The sequence below is a fragment of the Syngnathus leptorhynchus genome, chromosome 4 (assembly GCF_054491065.1).
Source record: "Syngnathus leptorhynchus isolate UIUO chromosome 4, UIUO_Slep, whole genome shotgun sequence".
Classification (NCBI taxonomy): Eukaryota; Metazoa; Chordata; class Actinopteri; order Syngnathiformes; family Syngnathidae; genus Syngnathus; species Syngnathus leptorhynchus.
In genome coordinates, this window is record NC_141198.1 from 1,291,690 (window position 1) to 1,310,390 (window position 18,701).

General features: G+C 44.0%; 1 protein-coding gene across 6 annotated transcripts in view; it reads left to right on the forward strand.

Moving 5' to 3' along the window:
* Positions 1 to 2,564: 2,564 nt before the first annotated feature.
* The window catches only part of fkbp15b (FKBP prolyl isomerase family member 15b), a 93,850-nt gene continuing 77,713 nt past the window's right edge, over positions 2,565 to 18,701 (forward strand). For 2 of the 6 annotated variants that reach the window (XM_085910769.1, XM_085910771.1), the window contains exons 1-6: positions 2,569 to 2,967; positions 10,830 to 10,933; positions 11,004 to 11,082; positions 11,215 to 11,284; positions 11,404 to 11,478; positions 17,228 to 17,326. In XM_085910769.1, the coding sequence (XP_085766895.1) occupies positions 2,918 to 2,967; positions 10,830 to 10,933; positions 11,004 to 11,082; positions 11,215 to 11,284; positions 11,404 to 11,478; positions 17,228 to 17,326 (477 nt within the window). In that variant the 5' untranslated portion in view covers positions 2,569 to 2,917. Of the gene's footprint in view, positions 2,968 to 10,829; positions 10,934 to 11,003; positions 11,083 to 11,214; positions 11,285 to 11,403; positions 11,479 to 17,227; positions 17,327 to 18,701 lie in introns of all 6 variants that reach the window. The other 4 variants (XM_085910770.1, XM_085910766.1, XM_085910767.1 and 1 more) reach the window with 4 other exon arrangements.

An 18,701-nucleotide genomic window follows, 5' to 3' on the forward strand; every position in this document is an offset into this window, starting at 1 on the left:
TTCCTTATTCAGATTTGTTTCAAGACTACAGTTACAGTTAGACTTCACTTTGATGGTTAATGCAGTCATTGCAATTTTGTTGTTTTATCACAGTAGATTGGTTTATTTACATTTCAAAAACCAGAAGCCATTCATTTACAAATGTGATTGCATTTTAGTTTACATATTTAAATGTTCAGATATTAAGATGTGATAGACAGTTTTTGCATGATTTGAATGTGGCAAAATAACATGCTTTTTCTCTCGAATATATTGTTACAATCGTTTGTTTCAGATGTACTGTGATTATTTTCTGTCTAAAAATTACATTTGCTGTTCAAAAAGTCTTTTTTCAAACTTTAGTCTTGAAAAAAAGCGGGTCGTTTTATAATCTGAGTCGTTTTATATTCAGGCCAATACTGTAAATGAATGGGCCTTCGGACTTGAGTAAAATTGAACGGAGTGGCAATTTTATTGACAATGTACTGTACATGTATTATGTTTGAGGCAGTCCAACAAAATCCCGGACGATTTTTGAAATTCCCTCCAGACATTTTGTTAGGGCTCAAAAGTAGGACAAGAGGAGGTCTGGTCACCCTAACGTATGGCATTCGGAAACTGCAAGCCTAGTTTGAACTCTGATATAACCTGAGTATGCAACAGCGGGGACATTACGCTTTTCTTTGGGAAATCTTTATTTTATAATACATACAGTAGTTTTTAAATAATATGTGTATGCATTTATACACATAAATATTGTTATCCAATCTATCTACTGCAATTTCACATTAGATTAGTGGTTTGAAATGTACTTTTATTATTATTTTCATAAACTCTTATTTTAAAACTTGTCTGGTGTTTGTATGTTTTATTCCTTGTTTTTATTTTTGCATATAAAAACAGAAAAATCTGACATTTGGTTAACAGCTTTATATGACAATATGTATATGTGTTATACGTTAGGTGTTATGTGTTGGTGTCCCCCAAAATTAAAAAAAGTAGGTATATTGTGTAATGAGGTCACCTAATGGCCCAATGTCTTTGTTTCATTATCTTTTTATTTATTTTTGTATTTTATTATTGTTTATATTTGTGTGCATTGTTCAATAAACCTATATAAACAGCAAATAGTCAAATATACATTCTTGACAAGCGATTATACAAAAAATGCATAATCTTTTCTGAGGTAATTTTAGCTCACAAACGTGCTACCTCAGTAGAAGCATTTAAGACACGTTTAAAGACATATTTCTATGATATGGCCTTTAATTAAACTGTAGTGGCCGATTCGGCTGGAGTTTGTTTTTGCCCCGTCTCCCCGACCCCACTCCCCCCACCCCTCCCCGGCTGGGAAGGTGGTTAGGTTGTTAGGTGACACCCAAGCTGACAGCGGCTGTCTAGATTCTCGTGGACCAATTCAGAATGAGGGAACTGCAGTGGATTACCCTCCTTGAAGACACTGCCAGGACGATCGAGGGCTCCTCCGACAGCTCTTCGCTTTGGCCTGGACATTCACTTTTTGATTTCCATATTATGTATTTTATGTGCCCTCTTTGCATCCATTGCAGCCTGGTGATCCTGAAAGGGGGAATCCTTCCATCTGTGGTCCCTTCTCAAGGTTTCTCATTTTTCCCCCGACAGGTTTTTTTTTAGTTTTCCCTTGCCCTTTTGGGAGTTCAAGATCAGGGGATGCTTTGAGAATAATTGTCAATTGTTTGTCTATGTGAAGCCCTTTGAAACTGCTTGTGATTTAGGGCTATACAAATAAACTTGACTTGACACTGACTGACGGCTGGGATAACAGCAAAGCTGTCTGTCACTCACTTGTAAATCTTCACGAACGACCAATCAGCAGCGAGCGTTAGATAGAGGAGGGACTTTACCGAATATACTTGCCATTTAAGTCGGATTCAGTGTAGTGATGGGAATTCTAGTTCTTTTAGGTAAACTGAATCTTTAGAATCAGTTCACTCAAAAGATTCATTCAAACGAATCATTCAATGAATCGTCTTCACCCGGGGACTGATCCAATTTCTCTTTTTTTTATACATTGAAACAATCCTTACACATCAAACAAAACAAAGACTTTTACCAAATGTCAGATTTTTATGTTTTGATTGGCGAATATAAAAACAAGGAATAAAACACCAGACAAGTTATAATATAAATGTTTAATAATAATAATAATAATAATAAAAGTACATCTCGAACCAGCAATCTAATGTGAAACTGCGGTCGATATATTGAATAACAATATTTAGGCATATATATATACAAGTTATACATACAAGTTATTTGAAGCCTATTCTTTGTAAATCGTAAATCTACACTCTGAGTGTTGCCAACGGATCAGTGTGTAGGTGTTGTATTATAGAAAGATAGAAATAAATGTATTAATTACCCGAGCCAATTATTATTATATATAATAAATATGGTCGTGTAGTTGTATTGTTTGATGAGTATGGCTTGTTTCCACGGGATGTTTTAAAAATAAATAAAGGATTCGTTGAAAGATTCGTTGAATGAATCTTTTGAGTGAACTGATTCTAAAGATTCAGTTCACCTAAAAGAACTGGAATTCCCATCAATAGAGCGACCCGACCGCACGTTGTTACTAAATTCTCGGAAGACAGTTGGCAGGCCGGGTCTTATCAGAGGTTCCACCTCACGTCGCTTCCGCGAACCACATAAACTATGGCGAATTTGGACCGTCTAATCCGAATTTAGACCCGCGTGCGGACATGTCGCAACGGAAGTGACGTTTTGCGGCGTTTAGAGGACACCAGCCCGGGAATTTGGATACAGCCAATCAGAAGTGAATCGGGTGCAAAGTCAGCTGACAACACACTCCCAACCAGGAAGAATTGTCAGAAGTTACATCTAAAAACTGATTAATTGTTACAGCACGTCTTATAAAACGTATGTATTAACTATTGAAATGTTCGGTGGAGACGACGAAGATGGAGATTTCTTGTCACCGGCAGGCGGGTAAGTTATGCTTCTTGACGATGATTACTATGTTAGCATACGGTAAATAGCATAACATCAGCGAGTGTCAGTCATCGGTAGGTCCATAATTTAATGTCACTGATAGTTGCTTGCTGCGAAGTCAAGTAAGGTTAATCTAGTTTTACGAATATTTTTTAAAATATGACCCCCCCCCTAAAAAAAGGGAGAAGGGACATGAAAGGACCGTTTACCAAGTAACAAGACAGAACATGTTCATTTATATATCATCAATACGATTTGCTTTGGCCTCGCAACTTGGTTCCCGAAATAAGATTACAAGCAATGTGTAAAACGTGCGTGGTGTGCAACACGTACATGTACAGTCTCAATGGGTTTGAAGTACCACTGGGGTTTGTGATGAATACATTATTGACAACTTAACACATTATTTTGCTGAACACATGAATTTGTTATTCCCATTATTATTATTATCTTTACATGTTTTTGTTGCCAACAATAAAACAACAACAACAAAAGACAATTAATCAAAGTGTACATTAACCCTCATGGAGTATAAAATAAGTAATACTTAAACGCAAACTTTATCCCAATTTAGGCAGTGCTTTTGAGGTATGATAACTTTGTCATTGTGTGAAGGCGAAGGCCTTCACACTAATGTTATTCTACTCCATTCTCGATTCTTCTTCTTCTTCAATTTTATTCTCCTCACTTTTCTGTCCTTCTTCTTCCACACAATTCAACCCATTCACTCCATTCCACTTTTCACCTATTCCAAATATTCACGAGATGAGCGCTTCCATTTTTCTGATACTGAAAATTCTCAGATTCCGCAAAATTCTCAAATTTCCGCAAGATTTTTCCCCATTCATTCTTAATGGCACATTAAACATTTCACATTTACGTCATTCCAGTTTGAAATTCACATCATTCAGCACATTCACATCACATTGGGAAAGATTCTCAACATTCCCCAACTTCCCACTTCCCATAATTTCCACATTTTCAAATTTGAAATTCCACCAAATTCTCAGAAATTCCATTTTTCACCTCTAATTTCCACATTTTCAACCAATTTAACCCATTCCAACTTTCAACTCTTCATCTTCTTCCTCCCTATTTCCCAAATTCCGACTTACCATAAATTCCACCAAATTATCAAAAATTCCGAAATTTGACCAAATTATCAAAAAGTCCGTTTTTCACTTCTAATTTCTACATTTCTCAAGTAATTCAACTCGTTTCAACATCGGCAGCATTCCCCAAAAGGTTATTCAACCATTTCCCCTTCACACGCAATTTCTCCAGAAATTTCAAATTCCAGTTCTTCTATTTTATTCTCCTTACTTTTCTGTCTTTCTTCCACACAATTCAACCCATTCACTCCATTCCACCTTTCACGTATTACAAATATTCACGAGATGAGCGCTTCCATTTTTCTGATACGGAAAATTCTCAGATTCCGCAAAATTTCCCAAATTTCCGCAAAATGTTTCCCCATTCATTCTTAATGGCACATGCAACATTTCACATTTACGTTGTTCCAGTTTGAAATTCACATCATTCAACACATTCACATTACATTGGGAAAGATTCTCAACATTTCCCAACTTCCCACTTGCCATAAATTACACATTTTCAAATGTGAAATTCCACCAAATTCTCCAAAATTCCGTTTTTCACTTCTCATTTCCACATTTTTCAACCGATTGATCCCATTCCAACTTTCAACTCTTCATCTTTTTCCTCCCTATTCCCCAACTTCCCACTTTGCATAAATTCCACATTTTCAAATTTGAAATTCCACCAAATTCTCCCAAATTCCATTTTTTGCCTCTAATTTCCACATTCTACAACCGATTCAACCCATTCCAACTTTCAACTCTTCATCTCTTTCCTCCCTATTCCCCAATTCCCTCTTACCATCAATTCCACATTTCTAAATTTGAAATTCGACCAAATTCTCCAAAATTCAAGTTTTCACCTCTAATTTCTACATTTTTCAACCGATTTAATTTTCGCCTTCACACGCAATTTCTCCAGAAATTGAAAATTCTAGTTTCTAAATATTATTTTACTTTCAACCACTCAAAATGTTCAGTGGCATCAGTCCTATCCATAGATGTATAATTTTTCAATTATGTTTATATTTTTGATGCCATCTATGGACAATATTAGCATTTTATGCTTGTGTCAAAAATAACAAAGGTGTGTGTGTGTGTGTGTGTGTGTGTGTGTGTGTGTGTGTGTGTGTGTGTGTGTGTGTGTGTGTGTGTGTGTGTGTGTGTGTGTGTGTGTGTGTGTGTGTGTGTGTGTGTGTGTGTGTGTGTGTGTGTGTGTGTGTGTGTGTGTGTGTGTGTGTGTGTGTGTGTGTGTGTGTGTGTGTGTGTGTGTGTGTGTGTGTGTGTGTGTGTGTGTGTGTGTGTGTGTGTGTGTGTGTGTGTGTGTGTGTGTGTGTGTGTGTGTGTGTGTGTGTGTGTGTGTGTGTGTGTGTGTGTGTGTAGTGGAGATTTTAGTAAAACAAAAGCATTGATTAAGTCAATATGTCATGGCAATAGAATTTTTTAGAATTCCCTTTGAGGAAGAAAAAACCTATACGCAAAAATTGTCCCAAGTTTGGCAGTGGTTTTTAGGTGTATTGAGAATAATGGTTTACAGCAAATCTGAGTACTGGATAATATACTACAGAGAAAAAAAAAAGTTTTTAAAAAGAATCTTTGGGGCATGTTAGAGTCGTTACTGAGAATGGCGTATTATTCACAGGTGCGGATTATACATAGAATTTTACGATATTTATGTTGTGATAATCTTTTCTTTCATATTGCCCAGCCCTACTTGTAGGAATAATGAAACAACCTTAAACCAATACAGTGGAGGCTCGGTTTTCGACCACAACCCGTTCCAGAAGACTGTTTGAGAAGTGAATCTTTCGAATTCCAAATCATGTTTTCTCATTACAAATAATAGAAATCCGTTCCAAGGCAAAAAAACAGCCATTTTTAAGCATTTTTTCATTTGCGCATTTATGTCCGATCGCGCAACTGCAGCGCACTGCCAAACACGCAACCGTAGCGTGACGCCGACCGCGCAACTGCACCGTGCTGGTCGGATTATTGTCAAAGTCAAAGTCCGCTTTATTGTCAATTTCTTCACATGTCAAGGCACACAAAGAGATCGAAATTACGTTTCCCACCGTCCCACGATGACTAGACACAGTACACAACACTCACATCAAATAGCACCAAAAGTAAAAACGAACAGACAAGAGCAACGAATAAGCAATAAGCAAATAACCCAAATAAATAAACAATAAATAAATAAATAGACAAATAAGAGCAGCGAAATGGAGCAAGCGCGCTAATAGCAGGCAGCCAGATCATAGCGCAAAAGAACAGGACGTCATGTAGCAGAGGGTGGAGGGGGTAGGGAATTCAGGATCCGGACAACTTGGAGCACGAAGCTGTCTCTGAGTCTGGTGGTGCGGGAGCGCAGGCATCTGTATCTCTTCCTAGAGGGCAGAAGTACAAACAAAGAGTGAGCGGGGTGACTCTCATCACACACAATCGGAGCCGCTTTGCGGGTGAGACGGGAGGCGTAAACTTCCTTCAGGGAGGGGAGTGGAGCCCCGATGATTTTACTCGCAGTGGTCACTATGCGCTGCAGGGCCTTCATGTTGTACTCAGAGCAGCCACCACCCCACACAGCGATGCAGCTGGAGAGGACGCTCTCAATGGTGCCACGGTAGAATGTGGTCATGACGGCGGGAGGAGCACTTGCTCGCCTGAGTTTCCGCAGAAAGTACAGGCGGCGCTGAGCCTTCTTCGCCAGCGACGCAGTGTTGGTGGTCCAGGAGAGGTCCTCACTGATGTGCACCCCCAGGAATCTGGTGCTACCCACTCTCTCCACCACAGCACCGTCGACGGTCAGCGGCAGGTGGTGGACGTGACCCTTCCGGAAGTCAATGATAATCTCCTTGGTCTTGTTGACGTTCAGCAGAAGGTTGTTGTCCCTGCACCAAGCGGCCAAAAGGTCGACCTCCGATCTGTAGTGAGTCTCGTCGCCACCGGTGATCAGACCCACCACAGTCGTGTCGTCGGCATATTTCAGCATGCGGTTGCTGCTGTAGGTCGCAGTGCAGTCATGCGTCAGCAGGGTGAAGAGCAGCGGACTGAGCACGCAGCCTTGAGGGGCCCCCGTGCTCAGCGTGATGCTGCCGGAGACATTGTCGCCCACACGCACTACTTGAGGCCTCTGACAGAGGAAGTCCAGTTGCAAAGGGAGGTACTGAGGCCCAGCTTATCAAGTTTGCAAATGAGACGCTGTGGAACAATGGTGTTGAATGCAGAACTGAAGTCCACAAACAGCAATCTCACATACGAGTCCCTGTTCTCCAGGTGGGTGAGGGCAGAGTGGAGGGCAGAGCAGATAGAATCCTCAGAGGACCGATTGGGTCGGAAGGCAAACTGGAAGGGGTCCACGGTGGGGGGAAGAACAGATCTGACGTGCGCCAAGACAAGCCTCTCAAAGCACTTCATGACGATGGGGGTCAGTGCCGCAGGGCGGTAGTCATTGAAGCAGGAGGGAGCAGGATTTTTCGGCACAGGTATGATGGTGGCAGCCTTGAAGCAAGACGGGACGACGGCCTGCCGCAGGGAAATGTTAAAGATGTCCGTGAAGACATCCATCAGCTCCTCAGCGCAGTCCTTCAGCGCCCGTCCCGGGATGTTGTCCGGGCCTGCCGCCTTACGGGTGTTGATAGCAGCAAGCGTCCTCCTCACGCTAACGGCAGAGAGGCACAGGGGCTGCTCGTCCTGATGGGGAGGGGTCTTCAGCGGGCAAGTGTCGTTCTGTGCGTCGACGCGAGCAAAGAAGCGGTTCAGTTCGTTGAGCAGAGGGACGTCGCCCTCACATCTCTGCGGCGCGGGCTTGTAGTCCGTGATGGTCTGAAAGGCTCGCCACAGGCCCCGAGCATCCCCGCTGTCTTTGAAGTGAGCATTAATCTTGGAAAAGAACGCCTTTTTCGCATCTTTGATGCCCCGGGACAGATTCGCCCTAGCTGATCTCACGCCCGCTTCATCCCCAGCCCTGTAGGCTTTGTCCCTGGCCCTCAGCAACCTGAGGACAGCCCCTGTCAGCCATGGCTTCCAGTTAGCCTGAGTGACGACGTACTTTGTGAGGGTCACATCATCAATGCACTTAGCGTTGTAAGAGGTCACAGAGTCAGCATACTCCTCAATGTCCGTCCGATTGTCGCAAGTGGCTGCCTGCTCAAACATTTCCCAGTCTGTAGTGCCAAAGCAGTACCGAAGAGCATCAGAGGCCCCCTCAGGCCACACCCTAACACGTTTGCGAACCGGCCTGGAAGTTCTCACTCTCTGTCTGTACGCGGGGGTAAGCAGTACGGTGACGTGGTCAGAAAGTCCGATGTTGGGGAGGGGGGTGGCCTTGAAAGCTCCTATATGTGCAGTGTAGACCAAGTCCAGGAAGCTGCCACCACGCGTTGGAAAAGTAACATGCTGGTGAAGCTTTGGAAAGACAGACTTCAGGTCAGCATGATTAAAATCACCAGCGAAGATGATGAGACCGTCAGGGTGCGCCGTCTGCTGATCACTGACAGCCCGATACAGTTCATTAAGGGCCGTGATCCTGTCACTTCCAACGTTGGAAGGCGGGATGTAGACCGCGACAAGCAGAATCGCAGCAAACTCCCTTGGTAGGTAAAAAGGACGGCACTTAACGATCACAAACTCCGCCAGTGGCGAGCAGTGCCTGCATACCACTACAGAGTCCCGGCACCATTCGTCGCGGATGTAGACACATATACCTCCTCCACGCGATTTCCCTCCTTCTTCAATTGCCCGGTTCGCTCGAAAGCACGCCAGCCGCTCCAGTTGCACAGCAGAGTCCGGAATGTTGACATTCAGCCAAGTTTCAGTGAACACGAACACGCAGCAGTTGCTCACTGCCCGGTTCGTGGATCTCAGCAGACGAATGTAATCCATCTTGTTGTCCAGCGACCGGACATTCGCCAGAAGAATGGAAGGCACGGCCGGGCGAGTTGGGTTCGCCACTAGCCTGGCCCGGACGCCTCCGCGCTTTCCCCTCTTCTGCCTCCTCGCACACCGCTTCCGACGCTGCTTGTCCGGGGAAGCAGTAGCAGATGAGTCCGGCGATGATTCAGGCCGGAGTAGTCCCAGTGACTTTAATGTCCCCGCATCAAAGTCCGAAACGCCGCAAAACTCGCTTTCGCCGATGTCGAGCAGAATCTGCCAGCTGTACTTGTAGCGCAACGTGGTACGATCAGACAAACACATAAAACTGTCTGACAAACACTTATTAAATGAACAAAACACCGATCGGTTGGGACGGAGAGAGGCCGCTGCGTGTGCACGCGCCGCCATCTTGTGACAAAGCGGTCGCTAAAATTTTGAGAATATTTTTAAAGTCCTGATGTACTTTCCAAAATTTAAGTGGACCTCAGTGCGCAGGGAGTTTAATTTCGTCCGATCATGCAACCGCAACGCGCCGGGCGCTCACTGTCTCATTGCTTTAGGAGCGTCTTTGTGTTTTAGGATGGCTTTACTGCTCCCACTTGCTTACTTTGGAGGCATGATTAGAGTTGATGCAATCCTCAGTGTAACGAGAATGTAATCACGAATGGAGTCAGGTGGCATGTGGGTCCTCTCGGCTCAGTGGCCTAGTAGTAGAGTGTCCGCCCTGAGACTGGAAGGTTGTGGGTTCAAACCCCGGCCGGGTCATACCAAAGACTATAAAAATGGAACCCATTGCCTCCCTGCTTGGTACTCAGCATTAAGGGTTGGAATTGGGGGGTTAGATCAAGTCAAGTCAAGTCAAGTCAAGTTTATTTGTATAGCCCTAAATCACAAGCAGTCTCAAAGGGCTTCACATAGACAATCAATTGACAATAATTCTCAAAGCATCCCCTGATCTTAGGCTCCCAAAAGGGCAAGGAACAACTCAAAACACCCCTACAAGGGGAAAAATGAGAAACCTTGAGAAGGGACCACAGATGGAAGGATCCCCCTTTCAGGATCACCAGGCTGCAATGGATGCAAAGAGGGCACATAAAATACATCATATGGAAACCAAAAAGTGGATGCCCAGGCCAAAGCCAAGAGCTGTCGGAGGTGCCTTCGATTGTCCTGGCAGTGTCCTCCAGGAGGGTATTCCACTGCAGTTCCCTCATGGTGAATTGGTCCACGAGAATCTAGATAGCCATCGTCAGCATGGGTGTCACCTAACCACCTCCCCAGCCGGGGAGCGGTGGGGGAGTGGGGTCGGGGAGAGGTTAAAGGCCACATCATAGAAATACGTCTTTAAACGTGTCTTAAATGTTTCTACTGAGGTAGCAGTTCTAATATCCATTGGCAGGGCATTCCAGAGCTCTGGAGCCCGAATGGAAAATGCTCTAGCCCCTGCAGACATTTTCTTGGCCCTCTGTGTCACTAAAAAACTAGCGTTTTGCGAACGAAGGTTACGAGACGGAACATAAGGAACAACTAAGTCGACGAGATATGAAGATCATCAAATGATTCCCGAGCGCGGCACCGCTGCTGCTCACTGCTCCCCTCTCCCCTAGGGATGGACCAAAATCACATGGGGATGGGTTAAATGCAGAGGTTAAATTTCACCACACCCAGATGTGTGTGTGACGATGATCATTGGGACTTTAACTCATCTCGCGAGGTTCGACAACCGAATTTTGTCCGACATCCGAAACAAAAAAATCTTGAATTTTTTTGTTCGACTACAGATTTGTTCGAGAACTGGGACGTTCGAAAACAGAGGCTCCACTGTATTCCAAAAAAATATCTGTTTTAAGTGAAACATACATTTTTCCTCAACATTTGCTCTGCATGTAGAGCCAAGTTGGCTTCTCTGTTTGGGCCGGACGAAGAAACCAGTCGAAGGAACGAGTCCTTTCATTATACAGCCCCTAAACAGCCAAGGAAAAGTTCAAATCCAGGTCAGAACTTTGAATGATTATTGAATCCAATTTTATGTGACTGCTTAATGTTTTGGATCATGTTTTGCAGTAGCAGTCATCCAGACAGCAGCACTGTCGCCTGGTACCCTGGAAGTGTTGTTTGCTGCTGCAGTTCATGCCTTTCAATAGTAAATATCAGATTTCATTTCACTTGTATCGTACACACTGTTCTACCATATGTTCTTTGTCTAAACGCTCATATAATGTCTGCGTTGATTATCATAAGAAAACATTTTAAAATAATTGCATGCCCCTTACAGTGTAAATGGACAATACGTGAAGCAGGGAAAGCTGGGGGCAGCCATTCTGGGAAACCACACAAGTAAAGAGGTAGGGACTGCACATTGTATTATTATAGTACGTACAGTATTAGAATTATTGTATTATTGGATAGGCATTGATGTAGATGATGTAACATTTTTCTTAATCATGTCTCTCTTTCTGTGTAGTACAAGCTGCTTCTGTACGTTAGCCAGCAGAAACAAATTACTTCTGGAAAGATCCATGTTGACTTCATTTTCACGGTGAGCTTTGGAAACTGTTTACAAACTTAATTTGGAGTTGAATAGGCCTTTCATGATATCGACTTCTCGCCCAATGAGGAAAAAATGGACATTATAGTCCCCCCCCCCTCCCCATTTGATAAATGGTCACGGGGGTCGCGGGCGTGCTGGAGCCTAACAATCATCTGCACCCGTACTCACACATCGGGGCAATTTGGAGTACTCAATCGGCCTACCATGCATATGTTTGGGATGTGGGAGGAAACCGGAGTGCCTGGAAAAAACCCACGCGGGCACGGGGAGAACATGCAAATTCCACTCAGGGAGGGCCAGAGGTGGAATCTAACCCGCATCCTCCTAACTGTGAGGCGGACGTGCTAACCAGTGCCCTACCGAGGTGGCCCCATTTACAGGAATGGGTTGTTTTATTTATTTTTTATTTTATTTTTCCATAAGTCATCAACATTAAGTTGCACTGTTCAAGCTCTCCTGTCAGTCATCTTGATGATGATGATGATGATGATGATAGAACTTTATTTATCCCACAGCGGGGAACTTTACTTGTCACAGCAGCGTACAGGAGTGCAAGAATAGAGACAAGTGCCAAATTGCTCACCAATGTGAGAGTGTGGGCACTCACACGCCTACGTTCACATTAGGGGTTGAGGTTGGAATGGCATTTGAAAAAACGATTTAAACAGTTTGGTTTGCTTCCATTTATTTATGAGACAAAGCAATCAGTAGCACTAAGAGTCAAGTAGTGCAAATGCTAGCCGATTTGTTCAGCTAACAGCTATCTTCTATGGCAATAGTCCCCAACCACTGGGTTTTGAGCCACGGTGGACAAAAAAAACCCCCTATCACTACTTCATGTTTATTTATTATTCGTGGATGAAAAATATTTTGTTTGAAAATATGACCACATTCTCGCCGTTACACCCTACTATGACTGCTTCTTGACGCTTGTCAACTTTTCTCAGTCACGTAATGCAAATATTAAATGCACAAGGTAGCAAAATGTGTAAAATGACCAGTTGTATTTGGAAGGTTTCTATGCAATGAGGAAAAAGCCCAGTAAGGATTCAACACACGAGCCTATGTCCAACAGGAAAACGAAAGATGAATTAATTTCACAAACAATACGAGTCGACTTGCGGTATTTAAACATAGCTCTCCGGTGACAGGTGATTCGGTTTTTCAGTTTCTGTTTATGCAGTGGTCCATCCAGCCGACTTGATGGGTCGGTTTTGGGCGCCCTATGCTGTTGAACCTTTCCCTCTTACTCCCTGTGAGCTTTTATGATTTAGGTGTCTTTTGCTGCCACATTGGGTGTTAGACTTTGAACAGAATATGGACGTTGAACATGCATACCTGCAGCCACAAACCGTTTTGGCATCTCTGCATCAAGGGGTAGTTTGCAGTGTTTTGGTCAAGTTTGTCCACCCCAATCGTGCGCGTTGTACACAATCACGGATTCAAGCCTGAGCACACAGACAATATTTCTCTCTCGTTTTTCCCTGAACATCAACTTGATGCATTGTCATGTAAGGAGACAATTACAGCGAGTCAAAAGTTTTTTATTTTTTTTATTTTTGTGTATTTCGGCAAGTACAACACACTTATTACAACTTCATTTCACATTTTGTTTTACATGACTTGTCGTCAAAGGAAGAGGGTTGAAGCAATTCTGCTTATCTACTCCTGTCCCGATTACAGCCAAAGGTTTCACTGCCAGACACATGATCGACATTACTACAGTACTACCTATAATACTATCATAATCATGACAAGAGAGAATCAAAAGAAAACAGAAATTTGATCAGGATAACATAATTTGAATACAGCAATAACAAATAAAGGTGGAAGTTTGAATATGATCTGAATACAGCAATAACAAGTAAACTGGAAGTTTGGATATGATTTGAATACAGCAATAACAAGTAAACTGGAAGTTTGAAGATGATTTGAATACAGCAACAACAAATAAACTGGAAGTTTGCATAACAGTTGATATCAATTTGTTTTGAATACAGCAGTATTATAAACAGTTCAGAGATACAGATACAGAGATACTCGATCTTAGTGCTGCCTTCGACACTGTAGACTTTGATATTTTATTAGAGCGTCTTAAAGGTTGTGTTGGTATTTCAGGGTCAGCACTATGCTGGTATCACTCATATCTATCAGACAGGACACACCAAGTGGTCCATGGCAATACGTCCTCTAGGCTCTATAAGGTTACGTGTGGTGTCCCACAGGGATCTGTACTAGGACCAATTCTATTTAATATTTATATGATTCCGCTTGAGGACATAATACGTAAATATAATATTAGTTTTCTATGTTACGCGGATGACATCCAATTATATATGCCGTTATCAATGACAGATCCGCGGGACTGTTGTAATCCTGAGGCGTGCCTCGCGGAGATCAAGCTATGGATGTCTCAACTTCCTTTGTCTTAACCCAGATAAAACTGATGTTTATAATTGGTCCAGCTCGTTATCAACATTTATTTAAGGAAACCACTATAACTATAGATAACCGTACTATCACTCAGAGTGATACTGTAACTAATCTCGAGGTAATATTTGACTCCTTTCAAAAGCACATTAAGAATATAACCAGAATTGCGTTTTTTCACCTTCGTAATATTGCTAAGATTCGCCCAATCCTCTTGACTGGTGATGCGGAAATTATTATGCATGCGTTTATCATGTTGCGCCTGGAGTAACTACTGTAATGCATTATTCTCTGGTCTTCCCAAGTCCAGCATCAAAAGTCTACAGTTAGTACAAAATGCTGCTGCAAGGCTGCTCTCACGGACAAGAAAATTTGATCACATGACCCCAATATTAGCCAACTTACACTGGCTCCCGGTCCATTTAAGATGTGACTTCAAGGTTCTTCTATTAACCTATAAATCATTGCATGGCTTAGCGCCTTCATATCTTGTCGACCTAGTTGTTCCTTGTGTTCCGTCTCGTAACCTTCATTCGCAAAACGCTAGTCTTTTCGTGACACAGAGGGCCAAGAAAAAGTCTGCAGGGTCTAGAGCATTTTCTATTCGGGCTCCAAAGCTCTGGAATGCCCTACCAATGGATATTAGAACTGCTACCTCAGTAGAAACATTTAAGACACGTTTAAAGACATTTCTATGATATGGCCTTTAATTAACCTATAGTGGCCGTTTCGACTGGAGTTTGTTTTTGCTGACAGCGGCTTTCTAGATTCTCGTGGACCAATTCAGCTCTTCGCTTTGGCCTGGACATCCACTTTTTGATTTCCATATTATGTATTTGATGTGCCCTCTTTGCATCCATTGCAGCCTGGTGATCCTGAAAGGGGGATCCTTCCATCTGTGGTCCCCTCTCAAGGTTTCTCATTTTTCCCTTGGTAGGGTTTTTTTGAGTTTTTCCTTGCCCTTTTGGAAGCTCAAGATCAGGGGATGCTTTGAGAATAATTGTCAATTGTTTGTCTATGTGAAGCCCTTTGAGACTGCTTGTGATTTAGGGCTATACAATAAACTTGACTCTCTCTCTCTCTCTCTCTCTCTCTCTCTATATATATATATATATATATATATATCCATTTTCTGAACCGCTTAGTCCCCACGGGGGTCGCGGGCGTGCTCGATGTGTATATGTGTATGTAAACACACACACATATATATATGTATATATATATATATATATATATATATATGTATATGTGTGTGTGTGTGTGAACCCCCCACATTAGCAGAGGTCCAAGTTGCCATCAGGAGCCTGAAGAACAACAAGGCGTCTGGGCCAGATAAGATCCCAGCCGAGGTCCTAAAGGAAGGTGGACCAGAGCTCCAGCGCCACCTCCATTCCCTCTTTCTGAAGGTCTGGGGAAAAGAAGTACTCCCCTCGGAGCACAGGGACGCTCTGATAGTGCCCATTTTCAAGAAAGGGGACAAAGCGGATTGTGGGAACTATAGGGGCATCTCGCTCCTTTCAACAAAGTAAGTAAGTTGGCAAAGTACTTGCTCGTGTTCTTGCCAATCGCCTACTGCCACTGTCTGAGGAAGTTCTCCCAGAATCGCAGTGCAGTTTTCGCCCATCTAGAGGCACTGCAGACATGATTTTTACAGCACGCCAACTCCAGGAGAAATGCCGTGAGCATAAACAGCCTTTGTTCATGGCTTTTATAGACCTGACAAAGGCCTTTGACACGGTGGATCGCCAGGCCCTCTGGAGCATCCTTCTGAGGTATGGTTGCCCAGATAAATACGTCAGAATACTGCGATTATTACATGACGGAATGACAGCCACAGTGCTCAACAACAGCTCCTTGACTGAGCCTTTCACTGTAGAGACAGGGGTCAAACAGGGATGCATCATTGCACCCACCCTGTTCTTTATCTTCATTGCCACCATACTCCATCTCATTGACGAAGAACTACCACACGGAATCCCAATTTGGTACAGAACTGATGGCAGGCTCTTCAACCTTAACAGGTTCAAAGCCAAAACCAAGATCAGAACCACCACGGTTGTGGAGCTCCAGTATGCAGACGATAATGCCATTGCAGCACACTCTGCAGGAGACTTCCAGGGCATCCTGAACTCCTTTGCTAAGGCATACAGAGCCCTGGGTCTGACCGTGCACATCAAGAAGACCCAGTTGCTACATCAACCCCCACCCAACCAGCCATCTACTCCGCCCATCATAAATGTGGACAACACTGCACTTGAATATGTCCCCTACCTCGGCAGCCTTCTCTCCTCCAAAGCGTACATTGACTCTGAGGTCAACCATCGCCTGAGCTATGCCAGTGGAGCGTATGCCAGACTCCGGAAAAGAGTCTTTGAAGACAGAGACCTCTGGGTTGACACCAAGCTCTTGGTTTACAAAGATGTGGTTCTCCCCACCTTACTTTATGGGGCAGAATCATGGACAACCTACAGCAGGCACCTAAGAGCTCTTGAACAACACCACCAGAGAACCTTGAGGAAAATACTCAGGATCAAATGGGAGGACAGACGCAGAAACATCAGCATTCTGGAGGAAGCCAGGATACCGAGCATCACCACAATAATGCAGCACCAACTCCGATGGACAGGACATCTCATTTGCATGGCTGACACCCGCCTCCCCAAACAGATGTTATACACCCAGCTGGAGAGAGGTCCGCGAGCCCCGGTGGGCAAAAGAAACGTTTCAAGGACAACCTGAAGACCAATCTCAAGAAATTCCAAATAACATCTCAGGACTGGGAGCGCATCGCCTTGAACAGGAACCTCTGGAGGGCAGCGGTGCAAGAAGGTACAGCACATCACGAAAAGAAACTCCGCCGTGTCGCAGAAACCAAACGACAACTCCGTAAGGAAAGACAAAAACAGGCTCCAGCACACCCACAACCCATCACCACTTTCCCCTGCCCATACTGCTCAAAAATATGTGGATCCCGGATCAGCCTCTACGCTCACCTGCGGACCCACAAGTAGACAACCCTGAGAAGAAGACAGTCATACTCGTCCCGAGTGACCGCCGATGATGATGATATATGTATATATGTATATATATATATGTATATATGTGTATATATATTTATTTATATATGTATATCTATGTGTGTGTATATATATGTATATATATTTATATGTGTATATTTTGATGCCCTAATATCTTTGCTTTTCACTCTAAAATAAAGCACCTCACATCACAACATTATGCATTGTATGAAAACTTACTGCACACAAAACTTAACAAATATTTCACCTTTTTGGTATTTTTTCTCCAGGTACAGCCCAACAATTATTGCACATTTTATGATGACCAAAGACAAAATTGGTCCCTAATGTTTGAATCTGCAAAATCATCATCCGACTTCTGTAAAGAGGTAAGTAGCATAAAAATGGATGGATGGGCGGATTGATGGGCGGATTGATGGGCAGATGGATGGGCAGATGGATGGGCAGATGGGCGACCGGCCGGATGGATACTTTATTGATCACGGGGGAAATTCAGTGTCCAGCAGTAGCCATACCCAAAAGCAGGTACATAAAAGAGAAGATAACAGATATGAAGCAGATTCTTATGAAGTGTCAGGCATCAGTAGTATATAATAATTTAGAAAGTGCAATTTCTGGAGAAATTCCGTGTGAAGGCGAAGAAACTGAATAACTTCTGGGTGAATGCTGCAGAATGATGTTGGAATGAGTTGAATTACTTGAGAAATGTAGAAATGAGAAGTGTAAAACGAAATTTTGGAGAATTTTAGGTCCATCCATCCATCCATCTTCTTCCGCTTATCCAGCATCGGGTTGCGGGGGCAGCAGCTTCAGGAGGGACTCCCAGACTTCCCTCTCTCCAGCCACTTCTTTCAGCTCATCCCGGGGGATCCCAAGGCGTTCCCAGGCCAGCCGAGAGACATAGTCTCTCCAGCGCGTCCTGGGTCGTTCCCGGGGTCTCCTACCCGTGGAACATGCCCGGATACCTCCCCAGGGAGGCGTCCAGGAGGCATCCTGATGAGATGCCCGAGCCACCTCATCTGGCTCCTCTCAATGTGGAGGAGCAGCGGCTCTACTCAGAGTCTCTCCCTGATGACCGAGCTTCTCACCCTATCTCTAAGGGAGAGCTCGGACACCCTGCAGAGGAAACTCATTTCGGTCGCTTGTATCCTGGATCTCATTCTTTCGGTCACGATCCATACCTCGTGACCATAGGTGAAGGTAGGAGCGTAGATCGACCGGTAAATCGAGAGCTTTGCCATTTGGCTCAGCTCTCTCTTCACCACGACGGACCGGTACAGAGTCCGCATTACTGCCGACGCTGCACCGATCCGCTTGTCAATCTCGCGCTCCATCCTGCCCTCACTCATTAACAAGACCCCAAGATACTTGAACTCCTCCACTTGGGGCAGGATCTCATCCCCGATCCGGAGAGGGCATTCCACCCTTTTCCGACCGAGGACCATAGACTCGGATTTGGAGGTGCTGACCCTCATCCCGACCGCTTCACACTCTGCTGCGAACCGCTCCAGTGAGAGCTGGAGGTCACGGTCTGAAGAAGCCAACAGCACCACGTCATCTGCTAAAAGCAGAGACGCGATGCTGAGGTCCCCAAACCGGACCCCCTCAATGCCTCGGCTGCGCCTAGAAATTCTGTCCATAAGAATTATGAACAGAATCGGTGACAAAGGGCAGCCTTGGCGGAGTCCAACCCTCACTGGGAATGAATCCGACTTACTGCCGGAAATGCGGACCAAACTCTGG